We start from the raw sequence: 19,155 nt of genomic DNA, 5'->3' as shown, positions 1-19,155 counted from the left end.
ATTCAGCCAATGATACAGGAGGGGTTTTACCTTTCCGCCGTGGTCCATTCAACTTCCCAACCAGATGGTGTAATGGCGCAGCCAACTTGGCAAAACCCTCCACAAAGCGTCGGTAGTAGCTAGCAAAGCCAAGGAAAGAACGAAGCTCCGCCAGGTGACCAGGGCGCTTCCATTCCCTGACCACTTCAATCTTATCTGGGTCAGTGGTCACCCCCTCTGCCGAGACCACATGGCCCAGATAGCCTACTTGCCGTTGAAAGAAACGACACTTGGACAATTTGACTTTTAAGCTCTGCTTTTGCAGTCGTGAAAACACCTCCTCCAGTCTTTCCAGGTGTTGCTCTACGGTAGCCGAAAACACAATCACATCGTCCAGGTACAAGAGCACAGACTGGTACCGGCAATCCCCAAACATACGCTCCATGAGGCGCTGGAATGTACCTGGTGCATTGCAGAGTCCAAAGGGCATACGATTAAATTCGAACAACCCAAAGGGCGTACAAAAAGCCGTTTTGGACTTATCTTTTTCAGCTACTGGAACTTGGTTGTAGCCGCTGGCCAGGTCAAGAGTAGAAAACCATTTAGCACCACATAGTGCATCCAAGGACTCCTCTATGCGTGGAAGCGGATATGCATCACGACGGGTCTTTGCGTTTAGCTGTCGATAATCCACACACAGCCGAAGGCTTCCGTCCTTCTTAGACACCTGATGGAGGGTCCTTGGAATAGGACCATTATTTTGGCAGGGCTGCAGGCTGTCATCGTCGGGGCGCCGATTCATTTGGGGGGGGTGGATTGTAGCCCTGGCATGTTCGGCACTCCTGTGTGTGTGTGCGTAACGGATTAGGGCGGAGACAGGCAATCACGGGGGCAGCTGGGGTCCTGTGGTTCAGGTATTTAGGTAGACAGCCCGGGGTCCTTAGGGCAGGGCAGTGTGGCTAGGCTAACAGCAGAGCGAGTGACAGCGTTTGGACGAGGAGCTGTTTGTGTCAGGCATGCACATTGTAAAGGTACGTGGTGTTTGTGTGTAGACACTCGACTATAAGTACAATACTACTAGTTAGTGTTTAAGGTGTCTTTATGCTTGCAAAGTGTGGGACCAGCATGGAGGAGACGCCGTGACTCCCTGTAGCGTGTTCATTGTTGGAAAGCAGAGCTGAGGTGGTGTGCGGTGCCGTGACCGTGTTTACTGTGCAGTCCAGGGCATATTGGGACCACATGAAGGTATGTACATCTGTCTGATATTTCTCGCCTATGGTGTTTTAAATTCAGTATGGTAGTGACATGATGCCTTATTCTCTTTGTTTGACAGCTGAGCTAGCCTCCGATCGACACTGGTCATTTTATAACGCAGATCATACGGCACTTGGGTTGCCAGCTGCTTTTTCTTGGTTTCCTACGTGTGTTCTTTGTTTTAGTACTGTTTGTTTTTATATTTTTATTTCTTTTGTCTCCGTGGTTTTGTGATTTGTACTCCTGTTTTATATGCTCAAATGTGGTCGAAGTATGTACTGGGCTAACCGTGTGGAGTTGGGATATTGCTAATTTGGGTATCCACTAGTGTGATTTTTGCAGTGCAATGTAGAGTGAGTGCTATGTGCAATATAGTGTGTCACTGGTTTTAAAAATTCTTCACGTGTGGTAAGGATATCTTATATGGGACTCCCAACTCCAGCACTTTGCCCAGCAAGGTAGTGGTTTTTACTTTCTTTTATGGATCAAGCTGATACGAATACTGACAACTTCTGGGACAATTAATAAACTGTTTGACTTGTATTATTCTAAGGCGGTGTGGTCTGAGATTATTAAGGTACACGGAGCTTCCCCTCGCTCCAGGTCTAAACCCAGGGGTGGCGTAGTCTGGCAATAGATAACTTTGGGGCGCCACATTTAGTTAATCAGTCCACATGACTTGTTTCTTAAATGTATTACTTTGAGAACTTCAGATGCTCAATTTTGTTGTGAGGATGCTGAAGATTTGTTTCTGATGACTCTTCAATGAACGTCATATTTCGGCAGGTGTCTCTGCACAGTAGAACCTTTCCCTACCACTCCAAAGTCTGACAAATCTTGAAGGGCTTTTGCAATCAAATGGAGGTTTTGATTTGCCTTTCTAGCAGTGTTACAAGCAGTTCTCTCAGACACTGTTTGGTATCTTCTTGTAGCCTTCTGCTTTGTGGGCATGAATTATTTTAATTTTCTGAGTGCTAGGCAGCTGCTTGGAGAAGCCCATTGCTTGCTGGTTGTTGGGACAAGGTTTGAGGATTTATAAAGCTTTGAAATTTGCATCACCTGGCCTTTCCTTACGATGATTGTGAACGAGTTATGACCCTAACAAGTTAAGGTCTGAGACTTTGGTAAATGTTATCTGAGTGTTTCCCCTCTCTAATTGTACAAAACAAAAATAATACAATAATCTTGCTAAAAGATTGAAAATATTTTTTTTTCTTTTTTATGCCTTTTGGAGATCAGCTTTATGCAGGTCTGTTTTACTAGTACTGCAATCATTTGCAAAAAAAAAAGATGAGTGGAGAAAGAAAGGAAAGAAACACAAGTGCTGCCACAAGAAAAAGCTCAAGAGAAAGAGGAGCAAAAAAAGAAAAAAGAGGGAATGATGCAACAAATTATTCAGAGACGTAAATGAAACCACAACTAACCCATAGATATATCTAATATGGTACTAGCTGTAAAACAGGGCTGTTCATAAATCTGAATGGAGTCTTTGGGGTCTATGTCTATGAGTTGAGCCTTGAGTCATAAGTAAAAGCTAAAACAATGGGCCTTCCATTACACAAAAACATTACAGTACTTAAAAAAGAAAGACAACACAACTTGAAACAGATGCTTAGTCTGCAGTTTATATATTATGTAAGCTTGTAAACATCTCTGCTATATCAGTTTTTTCTAACAAAAGGCTCATGTTTAAAGCTTTATCTAACCAGATAATGCTGAGAGGTGCACAACACTGAAGTAATGTCTGCCCAAGACTGTATCAGTTACCAAACTGAAAGGCAAAGACTAGATTAGATTTGAAATATTTTATTCATTTACTGCATTAATGTTAGCAGTTCAAATCAGTTTCAGTTCTTTGTCAGAAAACTCATCAGCGAGAAGTCGCTGACTAGAGTGCTGCTGTATAAAATGAAATAAGATTATAAGATTAAGGGACTGATGGAAAATTAAGGGAATATATCAGTTGATTTGTTTGTAATGTTTTCAATTTTTTTTTTATCTTTGTGTTGTTTCTCTATAGCAGGAAATCCTCAGCAGGCTGTAAGAAGATACAGAAAGATTTTGCAGCAGTACAAGAGGGGGAAAAATCTTCATGCTGCCTACAAGGCCGTTGGTGTAGATAGAAACACTGTAGTGGCCAATGCTCCCATTGCAGAGCTTGCTATTGTGGCACCTCAAGAGTACAGTAAGCTGTTGGAAAGTTACTCACGACAAGAGAAATTGCAAGTGTTTGCAAAGAAGTGCATGGATATTTTAAACAATGATGTACAGCTGTTGACCACTGTGGAAATGTACAAAAAGAAAAACAAATTTTTACCTTTAATGAAAAGAAAATAAGAAAAGACATTTGGTAAGAACCCTCTGTGTTTTCTTTGAAAATATTTGCAAAGAGAGTGTAAAAATATTTGCTACTGTGTTACAGAGTAAAGAAACTACAGCCTGATTATTCAGTTGCTTTTTGGTTTATTTAGTAAAGTTCTAACTACCCTGTTATCTCCTTTTGAGGTTTCTCTGTGATATTAAGGTCCTAAAGTCAAAAGGCAGGTTAAAAAAAATATTTATACCGGCTTATGCTCAATAATTACATTGAGTAAATGTCCATAAATTGTTTTTTGTTTTGACTTTAGATTAGGGGCTGTAAAATGTTTTATAAAATGTTGGCCAATTAATGTATAAATGACTTAACAGTAGGACTTTAGTTTGTAAATGACTTATAGGCATTTTTAGATATTTATATATATATGGAATAGTTCCCACTTTAGATTAGGGGCTGCAAAAATGTTGCAAATAATTTATGTGCAATGAACAGGCAACTTTTAAAACATGAGTAAGAAAGTCACTACTGTTTTTTAATGTTTAACAAATCATTTGTAGGCCCAAACATTTTTAATGAATCTTACTGTGGTTCATAAAAGGCACGTTGAATTAGCAGATTTTTATTTTTTAGTTTAATGGGGTTTTTTTGCTTGTTTGTTTTTTTGTAAATGCAAATGCAGTACATTCACTAACAGTGAATAATATCCTGATTTGTCCATCACTCATTATGAAATACTATCATATATATATATATATATATATATATATATATATATATATATATATATATATATATATATGATCATTTATTGCATATAACAAAAGCACTTATGGAGAGAAAAGTGAGAGTATCAAGAATCATTGTTGATTCTTAGATCTAGAGACACACAGTACAGGGGTGAGATTTTGCAGAAGCACTAGATTACAGTTCATTTGAATGCTTCACAGAGAGACAGAGCTTCAGTCGCCATTTGAAGATGGTGAGGAATTCTACATTTGTACTTGTGCTTTTAAATATGCTCTTGCTGGCTTGAGGGGTCTTCTTCCCCACTGCTATCTGAGCTGGACTGCACCTCTCCCTGTTTTCCAGCCTTCCAGCCAGGCTTGATGGTGGATCACTCGGCCTACAGTTACTGTAGTCAGGAGGAAGATTAGACCAGCCAGACAAACTCCAGCATGCATCAGCACTGTCTGCATCATTCCACCTCCATCTAGAGAGAGAGAGAGAGAGAGGAAGGATATAACACATAATATTATGGACAATCCACAGTCTTAATGAACCCTATTCTTCTTGATTTCAACAGTCTGTTTTGATGCTGACAGTTGTCGTTGTACAAATGTTTCAGTGTTCAGCCTAACAACCAGCTATTCACGTCAGCGTTTAGTAGCACAAATCAGCAATGAGTTGTATGTTACTTTATTTTAACATTGTATTTTGCTGCATGGTGTATGCTTCATGTCTATTTTCTAAATGTCCGGCCCCTTCAGTATTGTGTCTGGGATGCTCTGCTGTGCTGCCAGCTCACTCTTTGTGAATACTGTAACCCGATAACATGAGTTCAGAAAGAAAAAGCAATACACTTCATGTTGCTTACATGGTAAAGTAGCTCACTATTTCAGCTAACTGACAGTTACTATGCTACTATGCATGCCACACTCCAACCACCTACTGACCCACCCCATTCACTCTTTGTGAAAAAATGGGTGTAGAATAATGATGTAATGACCAAAATAACATAATAATAATGATAATAATAATAAAAAAGATTTACACAAAATAAGAAAAAAATGTTATTTGCTCTTATTATGGGTTAATCTGCTTCAAAACAGTGGCATAATACAGCCACAAGATTATTAAAGTGGTATGGAAGTGAATGCTGTTACTTCTACACTTAATTCACAAATCAAAAAGATTCACGATTCTTTCCTGCCGTAAAAGCACACAAAAAAGAGTCTTAAGGGTGAATAAGGAGTAATATCTGATTGTAAGAGTCCACAGATGGTTTTGGGAACTGAGAAAGAGAGTAAAAGCACATTCAACTTGTCAACATTTTTAGCCCTCAAATTACATCAGATTACAAACTACACACTGCTTGAGGCTCTAAGTAAGCTCACAGTTTGAAATTTTCACACTTTGCAATGTCACAGTAATTTCGTCTGTTTTCCATTTGCAGTTATACTGCAATCATGCATTTGCATCATGTAAGAATGAGACTATAACCAACACTAAAAGGTTTATATTATTTTTTTATATTATTTTTACCTGTGTCTTCCTCCTTTACGCTGGTCTGGAGGAAAGGCCTTGGGCTTACTGTAGCATGGCCTGATACCCAAAAATAAATAAATAAATAAATAATTAAGTTTAAAGGTTTTTGAGAAATTAGCAAACATTTCAATTCTGATTTCAGTTCTTTGGACAGTTCATTACAAAAAACAAACATTTAACAGTTAAAATGAAAATCATGATGTCCAGGTAAAACTTTACTGTAAACTGCAAACTCTTGTCACTTTCTGAAGCTTAAACATATGTTCTTTATGACTCACCTCCTGAAGTCACAATCAGCTCCACTGTAGCTCCACTGCAGTAGTATTTACCAGCGTCTGAAAAAGACACTCTGAATATAATCAGTACTATATTTGCTCCTGAGCTGTAACGTCTGTCTGGATCTGCGATATTTTTCGTCGTCTCTCCATTATGAGTTGTCAGAATGTCCACTTTCTGTCCATTAACGTCTCTGCTCCAAGTCACTTTACCATTAGTTAATTTTCCACAGTAAAGTGTGGCACGAGTTCCCTCTGTCCGACTCACATGTACAGTCTCTGTTAGGAAAAACATGAGAGATGTGAAGTGTATAGTGTGTCCATTTAGATGATGTACTGTGTCCCTGTATTTAAAAGTGCAGCAGACATCATAAAAGTGTCATTTAACTAATGATTTATCAAACATAAATTTGACATGGAACTGTACACTGAAGTTTCCACTCTGATGACAATTCCCAGTTGCAGTGCCAATGAGCTACGTGTATAAACGTTTCTGATCATTAAATCTGTGGTCAGGTGGTCTTTATATATGCAGGGCATTTTTAGCTGAAGGCATTTTTCCATTTTAAAGTACTGAATTAACTGTAGCAGCAGCAGCAACAGCAGAGTGTAGAAGAGGCTGGAGAGGACCTGAACACAAAATCAGCTGAGAGAGGACAAGAACCAAGACCATGAAAGAGACAGAAACAGCAGAGGAAGTGAGAGCTGGAGCAAAGGGACAGAGGGAGACAACATACTGTAGTATGGATATTGGCCCTGATGACTAATATGTGGTCCAGCTGCAACATGATGTCTTACATGATAGTGACCGCACATCATATCAGCAAAGGGTGGACATTGGAATTAAGAATGTTTACAAACAAGTTTCATGTCAGAAAGCCATACAGCCGACAACCTGGAAGAGGCAATGTGGGGGACAATATATAACTGGAAAATATTTTAAAGAAAAATCTGTTGCATAACTACTGATATTGGTGCCAATATTGTGGTGGCCATCAGACAGTAAAATGGTTGTAGTGAAGTTGTTTTGGTTATAACATTGCCATAAGGAACTGATTTTAGTGGCAGAAGACCAGCACTGATCAGGCATTTGGAGCTTTCTGGAAGTCAACACTGCTTTTTCCCACATCTGGATAAGAAGATGAGAGCTGTGCAAAACACAAAAGGAGCTCAAAGTCCCTCAGCACTGCTTGATTACAGTACTTTAGGGGATACAGTTGAGGCCTATAAAGGGTGTATTATGTGAGCTAAAGGCCTAACTACAGTTATTAAATTACGTTATTAATAGCTTCTGGCTGAATGTTTTTCCTGACATTCACGTCATTCACAGTATACTGTAATAGGACTGTGCTACCTGAGGAAGGTGCAGCTGCTGCTCTAATGCAGCCCTGCCTCGGCTGTACTACCAGGCACTGACTAACATCATAAATCATATCAGACCTCATAAGTTGTATGTCAGTCATATCAGACCTTGGGGGAAGGTCTCTAATTTCGCACTGCTGAAGCTAAAGCCTGGGTTTTGGCTAAAAGCTCACTAAAAATAAACATAGACCTTAATCAACATCTACAATACAGTATGTCGTTATAGAGGAAACTCATATATTCACCTACACTAGAGCAAATTATGGCCACTATAGCTGGCTATCAGGTTTGTTACTTAGTTGCTTGTTAGCTAGGTTAGTTAATATTGGGTTAACATAAGGTAAAGAGGTTTAGCTAACATTAACATTACAAGCCAGCTAGTTAACCTCACTTCATAGAAAGTGTGAGAGCGTGAACGAACAAAAGAGATAGAAATAACATCATTGAAAGCTCTTTATATTCTGTTTTTAGATTTCTTCTCTGGAATAAAGGACACCAGTATTTGCCTTATATTGTTTACAGTATGTGAATGTCAGTGAAAAGGACAAGGCTGAATTTGCTTCCTTTTTGCCAGATTTTTGTCAGAATTTTCCTGTTTGGGGGTGCCAGAATGAAACTGCTGCAGCATTTAAGGTGGAACGGAAAATTCAAACAAGAAGCCTCAGCTTTGTGTGAAAAGGTCATACAGTTTTGTACACAATGTACTTTCATATGACTCAATTCCTGAACCTGTGGATGAAAATTAAGAGGTGGCAACTCTGTCTAAGGCTAGTCTGATGAGACCATTTTTACCAGTTAAAACAAAAAAAAAAGACTGATCTCCAATTATTTCCTTGAGTTCTTGTAAATCAGAGGTTAATTGAGGTTAAAATTATTGTATTACTAAACACAGGAAGAGAGGGAGAAAAAGGAGCTGGGGGAGACTGACAAGACTGAGGAAGGAGATCTGATGGAGGTTAGTGATCAAGAAGACAGTGAGGGAGAGCTCTGTAAGATTTTAGAAAAAATATTAATACTGAATTCAATTGAACTTAACAGATAAAGTCTAATATTTGTCACAATGATCATGACATTCTGTCATCTAGCTTATTAAACATGCCTACAAAGCAAAACCTTTTTCTTACTGATTGCGACTGAGACTGAACTGACCTATAATCTGTGCATTTAAATAATCTCTTTGCTTGACGGTACCTTTGTATTGTACTTTTGTACTGTACCTTTGCTTGATCTGTGCCTGTTGTAAGTGGATGGATATAGTTTGTCAGTTTAGCTCCAAACAATCATTTTTGATACATTTTCTGGCTGTTTCTGCTCTAAAAGCTTGTAAGGAACATAATGAAGAATGTACAGGCTTCAAACTTCTAGTGATGCCCTGATGTCCTGTACATCAAAATGCTAGCTTGCTTGATACTATATCACTGTCACTTAAAAATGCAGTTTGAGCCCCCAAAGAAAAATAAATGCATAAAAAGTCCCCACCTTCATATATGTAATCTTCAGGACATGGTCAGATAATAACAAACCAATGATGTCAGCCCTCTTTCTGTAGTTTCTCCGACTGTGGACTGCTGACTCTGCCTGCCTATATTTAGCTTTACTAAACTGTGAGTCTTATTCACATTCTCTCCATTGATATCAAATGTGAGCAAGGTTTGCAGTTAAAGTTTCAGTAAGGCAGATAATCTGATTTCTGCTTTGAAACCCACCAATAAACTCATAGAATTAGACATGACATAACTGTAAAACTCAAAATGCATGTGAGGGCTTTTTTTTAAATAAACATCATTTACATTTTTAAATGAAAATCTGAAATTTCATCAAGCATGTAGCTGATTTCAGCATTGCTCCAAAAGTGATTTGTTGCCATCTACTGTGTTAAACACTGCTTACTGTTTACTAAAGCTAAAAATTAAGGTCTCTTTTTTGGATTTCTTTGCTGGATTTCTAATCTAGTCCAACAAGTCAGAGTATGTTGTATAACCCCTTAAATGGGCAGGGTCTACCAGCAGGCCCACAGTTTTATTACACACTTTTATAGCCTAAGAATAGCTCAGCCAGTTAGCATTGAAGTCTCTGTAGTTATTCAATAATAAGCCTTAGCATTAAATAAACCTGGAATTTTAAGCTTGAAAACATTGAAGAAACAGAGGCTTTTATGCCTTGTTTATAGAGGAAGCTGAGCCAACCCATGGCCCACCCAAAGCAGCTGCCTTTGCAAGTGCATACCCTGTGTGCCAAACCCCTGAAAAGCAGCTTTTTAGGTTTTTTAATGTGTGCTTGCCAGAACACCACACTTATTAGTTAACCCCTTAATGGCCAGTGCTACTTGAGTAATATTGGCCATATTATTGGTGTGGATATAAACCACTCAGTGAACGCGTGTATGTATCAGGTACAATGTACAGGTGCATACCCTGCATGTCTTGTGGAAGGTAGAAAAGATTTATGAACTGCTAGCCGAATGATATTTCTATAGTTCATTGGAAAAGGCCAAATTTTTTTTTCAGGGGGTACTATTTTCACCCACCCAACACTGTGCTTGCATAGGATGTATGTATAGTGCTTGAACCTGACTGAACCCCTGCTACTGTAGAGTAGCCTTCATTAATTATAACGTCAAAAAGTGGTTTAAGATTATCTGAGGAATGATTAAGTAGATTTACTTACAACATGAAGATTCTGACTGACAGAGACCCTGTTAGCTAGATGTAGATGCCGCTCAGCTGATAGTAATGAAGTAAGTGTGCTAGTTTCAGCGACAATAAACGGTTACACGTAAACTGGCTTACATTCAGTTTAAAATCAAAATATGTTTAATGTAAACATTTTACCTTTCTCTGGGATTAAAACAGCTCCATAAAGGCTAAAGTCTATTTGTATTTAAGTTACTTACCACAGTAAGTGATGTATAGATGTCCACACAGCAGGAGACACAGTAGAAGGTTCAGCTCCATTCTCTACAGCAGTGAATTCATTCATGAGAAACTTCTGTTCTTAGAGCTATTTACATGAACAGTGACAGGAACTACCTCGTCTTTGTGGCTTTTCAAAATACTCACCTCAAATTAGCTGTTAGCCACCTCCTGCTAAAAAAGAATAACACCAGCATAACACAATCTACGTACATGCGGAAACAGTTGTGCAACAAACGTATAGATAAAAACACAGATACTAAAGCTTTTTATTTAACACTGGCATCGCTTTATAAGGAGGCTCTTCTTGAATCCTTTTTGAATAAGTACCATTATAGAAATGACAGAGTTTCCACAAAAATGACTTGCTATTAAAAGAAGGACATTTTTTGATACAACAGAATTTAGACAATTTAGAGCTGCACTCAGCATTAGAGCCAATAATAATGAAAGTAACCAATAAACCAAGATATATACATTTATAATATTTGGGACATTAATTGGAACATGTTTGGGAACCAGACATTTTCCAAGAAATTTTGGATCATTTCTTTTGGTCTATTCACCATGAAATGTACACACAATGTAACAGTCAACAGGCATTTTAACATTATGTAAAGAACTGAAAAATTTTAAATTATAAATACCCTCAAAGTATGTTAAATGTTCTTGGAAGACTTCTTAAACTGGTAAAGAAAATTTACATTACCTTGATGTTCTTTATACCTTTTTAAAAGGTTCTTCACATCTACACATATTATTTATAATGGTTCTTTCATACTTATTCTATGGCATTGTTTAAAGAATGTTAGAGAAGAATAGAAAAAGGTTCTTCAATGGTTCTTTAGTAAAGTTGGTTCTACATAAAACCATGAGCACTAAATGAACATATGGCTCTATATAGAACTTCATATCAATAGAAAAAATCTTTTTTTGCTGTATAGAACTCTTTTAAAAATGGTTCTATATAGAACAGCATACATCATATCTCTATCAATCTGAGAACCATTTCATGATTGTTACGTGCACCAGAACCCTTTTTGAACTCAGCCCCACCTTGGTAAAGTTGAATTAGGGATATTGTGGTTCAAACTCATCATATAACACACCTGATAGGTTGAGCCATGGTAAAAAAACTTCAGTAGTGCCAGACTATTAAAAATACATTTAACACTTAGCAGTCAAGAAGGCATTTTTTATCTAAATGAATTATCCTCTTGGAGATTATTATATTATATTATATATTATATTTATTTGTCTCCATTTTATAAAAGCAGTTAGCATCTCAGGTCTGAGTTACAATTATTTACTCTGGGGGTTTAAGTCTGTGCTTCATGCTTATCATGAGCCTTTAACATGGTGAAATCTCACGGGCTAATTAGCTAGAACTGCTGTCTGTTCAGGAGATCACAACTTTATCTGGCACAGACAGAGGCCAGGGGTGGCTTGGGCCTCCATCCTATAACACCCCTTAAAATGGGCCTACACTAGATGATTTTTTTGCCCAAATTTAACTCCAATGTGACCCTGGCAACAAATTTTGACAATCTGAAGTGATTGAAGTGAGCATCTGTTTTGTAAACCGAAGATCACCCAACTTCTCCCCGTGCACTGAGGATAGGGCTGCTCACTGCCCCTAGTGTGTGTGTTCACTAGTGTGTATGTGGTGTATTACTGCACAAGTAGGTTAAAGGCGGAGGTGAAATTTCCCCATTGTGGGACTAATAAAGGTTTTTATTCTTAATCTGATGGCATGGATGCTCTTTTAGTCTGAGACAAGAAATGAGTGAATCTTTAGCCCTCCGATCAAACTCCCTCTGATATTACTGATTAGACCCTCTGATATTACTAAACATATGTTTGATATTTACAACTTAAAATTCACGAGTTCACAAGTCATGCAGTGTGAGACGGTCAGAGATTTACTCAATGAGTGATTCAAATAATAGCCAATCAGAGAGTTAGAACAATGGAAGACATGTCAAAGAGATGTGCATGAACAGCAGAGCACTGAGACAAAGAAGCAGCATGTAAAACACAGGCAGGTATAAACCGTTATGTTTATTATATGTGGATTCAGATGTCAGACTGGCGACCTGTCCAGGGTGTATCCTGCCTTCCGCCCGAAGACTGCTGGGATAGGCTCCAGCACCCCCCCGCGACCCTGACGGAGAAGCGGCTTAGAAAATGGATGGATGAATGGATGGATGGATGGATTCAGATGTCAAGACTCTCTCTTTACAATTTCAGCTCAGCTGCCAATTTGTAGTGAAATGTTTCTGACTTATGAAAAGTAGCACAAAGTGATACTCATATTCCTCATAGAATTATTATAAAATAGGTCATGTTGATTCGAAAACCTGACTGGCTAAGAGTTTATAAAATCTGATACAAACTCATACAACCCCATACATCAACTAGGGTGCCATTAGGTCCCTTGAAATCTTAAACATGAACCATTTTTCTTTTTAACATATTTTTTAACATTGGTTTTATTCAAAAAAACTCATTCCATCTCAGGAATAATATCTAATTTTCTACATGCTACCTTTGCTAGTAGTAGCTTAAATGAGTAACAAGCTTGAAAATAACATGATTCAGCATATAATTAACAAAACTAGCTAATGGCAAGAACAAATGAAAGTTATTCTAATGATTTTCTTAAAACATATCTTTTAAATTATTAAGTTAATTAGATTTCAGCCAACATATCATATCAACATATCAATATCATTGAAAATAAAATACAAAAAACACATTCAGGAAATTCAGATGAGGCTAATTCCTGCTGAACATGTGTGGAATATTCCAGATATTTCCAAGGAGTGAATGTGTTCAGATGTTGACTGAATGTTGAGTCACACTAAATTGTACATGTTTCATAATCTGTAACAGATTCAAGAAAAAGAAAATCTCAGATGAAATGATAAATTATTTGTGTTGTTTGGAAATGATGAAAATGTTAATGATTATATTTCAAGGTAAAGCATTATTATAACTTGTATGTTATATTGGTGGAAAAAAGGCACTCAAATTGTGGAAAAATAATTTATAACAGCTCAGCACATTAGAGTTCAGTTAAATCAATTATTAATGTGGCATGTTTTTACAAACTATTGTGCTGTTCTTGGAAAAACCATTGATTATTATGTTGCTTGGCAACCAAACCTTACAGGTAATGAACTACATTTCTTGGTCAAAGAATCGCTTATTGTTGTTTAACATTGTCCAATTTAGACATATTGTATTTTGTAGCCAATTAATAAAAGCACTATTTCTAAATTCATCAAAGGATACAAGTACAGTAATCTGCAAAAGTTTTCAACCTGTTTGTCTGTTCTGATGGAGGATCACTCTTCCTGCAGCTACCGTAGCAAGAAGAAACATCAGAGCAGCCAGACCAACTCCACCAAACATCAGCACTGTCTCTACCACATTCACACTCATTCCATCTAGATAGATAAAGAGAGAGAGAGAGAGAGAGAGAGAGAGAGAGAGAAGGGTGTAATAAGAAAGCATCACAGAACTTGTTTTCTAAAATTGTTCAAATTCATTTTGATGAACCCTGTCCATCCAGAGTTTAACAGTCTTTTGGAACCAAAAGGAGAGTAAGTTGTGTGATCAGTTGATTCATTAGAAGTAGACATGAAAACTCATGAGCAGTGACCATGTAGTGGGTTCAGTGGCATCATTCCTAATGGAACATTTTTGTGAATTTAACATAAATATCTGTTGCTTGCTGTATCAGATGGTCAATGTGTCAGAAATTTGTCGGACATCTTCTTTTGAGATCAACATCTACTATAAATAGAGGCAAATTTGCCCTTCATTTGTGTTCCCTTTGTTCCAAAATAGCACCAGTGGGAGGATGCACTGAATATGGGATCCACAGAACTGTTCTTCTTCTTCTTTCGGCTGCTCCCTTTAGGGGTCGCCACAGCAGATCATCTGCCTCCATCTTGCCCTATCCATTGCCTCCTCTACTTTCACACCAACCATCTCCATGTCCACCTTTACTACATCCATAAACCTTCTCTGAGGTCTCCCTCTTCTCCTTCTACCTGGCAGCTCCATCTCCAACATTCTTTGCCCAATATATCCACTATTCCACCTCAACACATGTCCAAACCATCTCAACCTGGCCTCTCTGGCTTTATCTCCAAACTGCTCCACCTTCACTGTCCCTCTGATCTGCTCATTTCTAATCTTGTCCATCCTTGTCACTCCCAACGAAAATCTCAGCATCTTAATCTCCGCCACCTCCAGCTCAGCCTCCTGTCTTTTAGACAGAGCCACAGTCTCCAAGCCATACATCATAGCAAGACGCACTACTGTCTTGTAAACCTTCCCTTTCACTCTTGCTGCTATCCTTCTGTCACACATCAGCCCTGACATCCGTCTCCACCCACTCCATCCTGCCTGCACCCTCTTCCTCACCTCTTTTTTGCACTGTCCATTGCTCTGGATAGTTGACCAAAGATATTTGAAGTCATCCACCTTTACGACCTCTACTCCTTGCATCTTCACCTTTCCACCTGCCTCCCTCTCATTCACACACATGTATTCCGTGTCTCTACTGATCTTCATTCCTCTCCTCTCCAGTGCAAACCTCCACCTCTCCAGATTCTTTTCCACCTGCTTTCTACTCTCACCACAGATTACAATGTCATCTGCAAACATCATGGTCCATGGAGCCTCCTGCCTGACCTCATCTGTCAACCTTTCCATCACCATTGCAAACAAGAAGAGGCTCAAAGCTGATCCCTGATGTAAACCTACCTTCACCTTGAAACCATTTGTCACTCCAACTGCACACCTCACCACTGTCTCACTATCCTCATACATGTCCTGCACCATCCTAACATACTTTTCAGCTACACCTGACTTCCTCATGCAGTACCACTGTTCCTGTCTTGGCACCCTATTATATGCCTTCTCTAGACCCACACAAGACACAATGTAGCTCCTTCTGACCTTCTCTGTACTTCTCTACCAACACTCTCAATGCAAAAATTGCATCTGTGGTACTCTTTCTGGGCATGAAACCAAACTGCTGCTCACTGATCTGGACCTCTCGCCTTAGCTTTGCTTCAACAACTCTTTCCCATATCTTCATGGTGTGGCTCATCAACTTTATACCTCTGTAGTTACTGCAGCTCTGCACATCACCTTTGTTCTTAAAAATGGGGACCAATACACTACTTCTCCACTCATCAGGCATCCTCTTACTCTCCAGGATTTTGTTAAACAACCTGGTTAATAAGTCCACTGCCTTCTCTCCTAAACATCTCCATACCTCCACAGGTATGTCATCTGGACCAACTGCCTTTCCATTCTTCATCCTTTTTAAAGCTGCCCTCACTTCCACCTTACTAATTCTCTGCACTTCCTGATCCACTATCTCTCCCCCCATTGTCCTCCTCTCTCTCTCGTTTTCCTCATTCATTAGTTCTTCAAAGTACTCCTTCCATCTACTCAACACTCTCTGTTCACTCACTAGTACATTTCCCTCTCTATCCTTTATCAGCCTAACCTGCTGTACAACCTTTCCAGCTCTATCTCTCTGTTTAGCCAAACGATACAAGTCCTTTACTCCTTCTTTACTGTCCAGCCTCTCATACAGCTCATCATAGGCCTGAGCCTTTGCCTTTGCCACCATTCTTTTTGCTATGCGGCTAGCCTCACAGTACTCCTGCCTACTTCCTTCATCTCTCTGGTTATCCCACTTTTTCTTAGCTGCCTTCTTCTTCTAAATACTCTCCTGGACTTCCTCATTCCACCACCAACTTTCCTTGTCTTCTTTCCTCTGACCAGATGAAACACCCAACACATTCTTGCCAGTTTCTCTCACCACCTTAGCTGTATTTTCTGAGTCCTCAGGTAGCTCCTTACTGCCCCCAGGGGCCTGTTGCAATTTTTCCCTGAACTGCCTGCAACCATCCTTCTCCTTCAGCTTCCACCATCTAATCTTTGGCTCTGTCTTCACTCTCCTCCTCTTCTTTGTTTCTAATCTCATTCTACAGACAACCACCCTATGCTGCCTTGCTACACTTTCCCCTGGTACCACTTTACAATTTCCAATCTCCTTTAGGTGGCATCTCCTGCTAAGGATATAATCCACCTGTGTGCACCTCCCTCCACTCTTGTATGTCACCCTGTGTTCTTCCCTCTTCTGAAAATACGTGTTCACCACAGCTATTTCCATTCTCTTTGCAAAATCTACAACCATCTGACCTTCTGCATTTCTGTCTTTCACACCATACATACCCAGCACCTCTTCATCCCCTCTGCTTCCTTCACCAACATGTCCATTGAATTCTGCACCAATCACTAATCTCTCCTCTCTAGGGACACCATCTACCACTTCATCCATCTTACTCCAAAATTCCTCTTTCTCCTCTAACTGACAACCAACCTGTGGTGCATATGAACTGACCACATTCAAAATTACACCATCAACCTCCAACTTCAGGCTCATGATCCTGTCTGACACTCTCTTTACATCCAGAACACTTTTCCCAAGCTGTTCCTTTAGGATTATCCCTACTCCATTTCTCTTCCTCTCTACACCATGATAGAACAGTTTGAATCCACCTCCAATGTTCCTGGCCTTGCTTCATTTCCATCTAGTCTCCTGGACACAGAATATCTACCTTCCTTCTCTCCATCATGTCTGCAAGCTCTCTGCCTTTACCAGTCATTGTCCCTATGTTCAGAATCCCTACTCTAACCTCCACACTCCTGCCTTTCCTTCTCTCTCACTGCCTTCTAACCCGCCTTCCTCCTCTCCTCTTTGATGGTCTTTGACCTACAGTAGTCCAATTTCCACGGGCGCCCTGCTGGTCAACAGCACCGGAGGCGGTCGTTGTTAACCCGGGCCTCGACCGATCCGGTATGGCAATCATATTCGTGATCTGCATGATAGTTTTGGCACAAGTTTTACGCCGGATGCCCTTCCTGATGCAACCCTCACCATGAAAAACATGGAAATGCTTGGACTCCAATGATTGCTGATTGTGATGTATTTTCCTTGGACCCCAGTGATTGCTGATTGTGATGTATTTTGTCTGTGGTCACTGAGCTCTCATAGCAATAACAGTGAACATAAATCAACCAAATCAATCTTAGAGAAAAACAAAGTGTTTGTTGATGGTCTTAGATGCAAACAATGATTTAAGATCATAAACAGACATTCTGTGATGTAATTTACAAATGTTAACACTAGTAGCAGAACTTCAACATCTGTTTTAAAAGATACAGGCAGTCAGTATGGTGTCTAAACAGGAGTGATATCATCTCTCTGTTATTGTTGTTGGGATCTGTGCTGCTGCATTGTGTATGAGCTGCAAAGGATGTATTGTTTTCTTAGGAAGTTCAGTAAGAAGAGCATTACATTGATCAACTCTGCTTGTAACAAATGCATGAACAGGTTTCTCCATGTCGTAAGATAGAAAAGACTGACCTTTAGCAATATTTCTCAAATGATAAAAAGCTACTTGTGTGACTGCATTTACATGTGTTTACTAACATCATTCTTCAAAGCATGCAAAAGACTTAAAAGAGTTCCACTGTTTTTCCCAAATGTCTGTACAAGTCAGGCATTAAGATTTAAAGTGCACTGTTTTAGAGAAACTTTGCTGAGCATTGTTCACAGTGGTGGTGATAGGAACCAACAGTCCGGTGAGTTTAATGCCCCTAAAGGCTCCCTGACAGCAAGTTATTGCATGAAATGGTTATGAATACATTGCCTGAGGTCTGAGAAATTGTTTTATGATAGCTATGTAAAGTTAAGCCAAAATAGTCCCCAAATAATTTTTTTCCAGATTGTCCATATTATTCCATCATGTAGGTCCACTGGTGGTTTTGGATATGAAATAAAATGGCTATATTCGTGTTGTGGTCATAATAGCCCCTGGTTCCTATCACCACCACATCTTTCAGAGTCTTTTAGTGCCTTTCTATCTCATAGAAACCAGTTGTGATGAAACTTAGTGTTAATTGGTCATATGAGAATACTCATGAATGAGAAAAAACGCTCTCTACAGACAAACTTTTCAAATAGAAATATACAGTATCTACAGTAGTTTAACTGTAAATGTACCTGTGGTTGATGTGATGGGTTCAGTGTGCAGGATGCTGGATTCAGTACTTATTGTGGTAGATTCAGTGTGTAGGAGGCTGGATTTAGTAGATAATGGATCATCTGATCTCCTCTTGGTGGGAGGACATGCTGAAAGTGTGATCACAAAGCTGTTAATATGAGAAGAATAACTACAAGATATTCCAATTAACTTTATAAATAACATGTTACAAAGTGAACACTTTTTTCCCTAAATACTGATTAATTGGTGTGTTTTGTTCAATGCACAACAGCACAAATTAAAGTATCCTGTTTTTTGTCACATTGCCCACTTTTACCTGAAAGGGACTTTCAGCCACCTTTTATAGTAACTTTCTGGTAACTCATAACTTTTAAACCTCTTAATTAAAGCCCAAAACATGGAGATTTGTACTTCAAAAATTCAGCAAAGGCTTTTCTAATATTATTGCTATATTTGTGTACACTCTCCACAAATATGGCACCCCTGGTAAACATGAGCAAAACAGGCTTTAAAAACATTCTTTATTGCTTTGGCCTCATCCTGCAGGTTTTCAAGGGTTTAAGTCAGGTGACTGGGTCAGCCATTGCAAAACCTTAATTCTCAAAGAAAGGGGACTGGAGGCTGTATGCCAACTATCAGGTATAGGGTGAGGACCCCTGGCTCATCCTAGGACCTACTGGAGGGATTAT

General features: G+C 39.1%; 1 protein-coding gene and 1 long non-coding RNA gene across 4 annotated transcripts in view; both read left to right on the top strand.

Moving 5' to 3' along the window:
* Window positions 1-3,572, top strand: part of LOC108435832 (coiled-coil domain-containing protein 106-like) — a 32,187-nt gene extending 28,615 nt beyond the window's left edge. The window contains exon 4 of one of the 3 annotated variants that reach the window (XR_001858473.2): window positions 3,257-3,336. Coding sequence is in view for 1 of the 3 variants with exons in the window: in XM_017711939.1 (XP_017567428.1) it covers window positions 3,254-3,570 (317 nt within the window). In the remaining 2 variants the exon portion in view is untranslated. Of the gene's footprint in view, window positions 1-3,253 lie in introns of all 3 variants that reach the window. The other 2 variants (XR_001858472.2, XM_017711939.1) reach the window with 2 other exon arrangements.
* Window positions 718-1,785, top strand: LOC119264250. The gene is made up of 2 exons (XR_005130910.1): window positions 718-1,224; window positions 1,313-1,785. It is a non-coding gene; the product is annotated as an uncharacterized LOC119264250 (long non-coding RNA).
* Window positions 3,573-19,155: the final 15,583 nt, after the last annotated feature.

This window comes from Pygocentrus nattereri, chromosome 11, assembly GCF_015220715.1.
Source record: "Pygocentrus nattereri isolate fPygNat1 chromosome 11, fPygNat1.pri, whole genome shotgun sequence".
NCBI lineage: Eukaryota > Metazoa > Chordata > Actinopteri > Characiformes > Serrasalmidae > Pygocentrus > Pygocentrus nattereri.
This window is presented reverse-complemented; position numbering and strand designations above follow the sequence as displayed.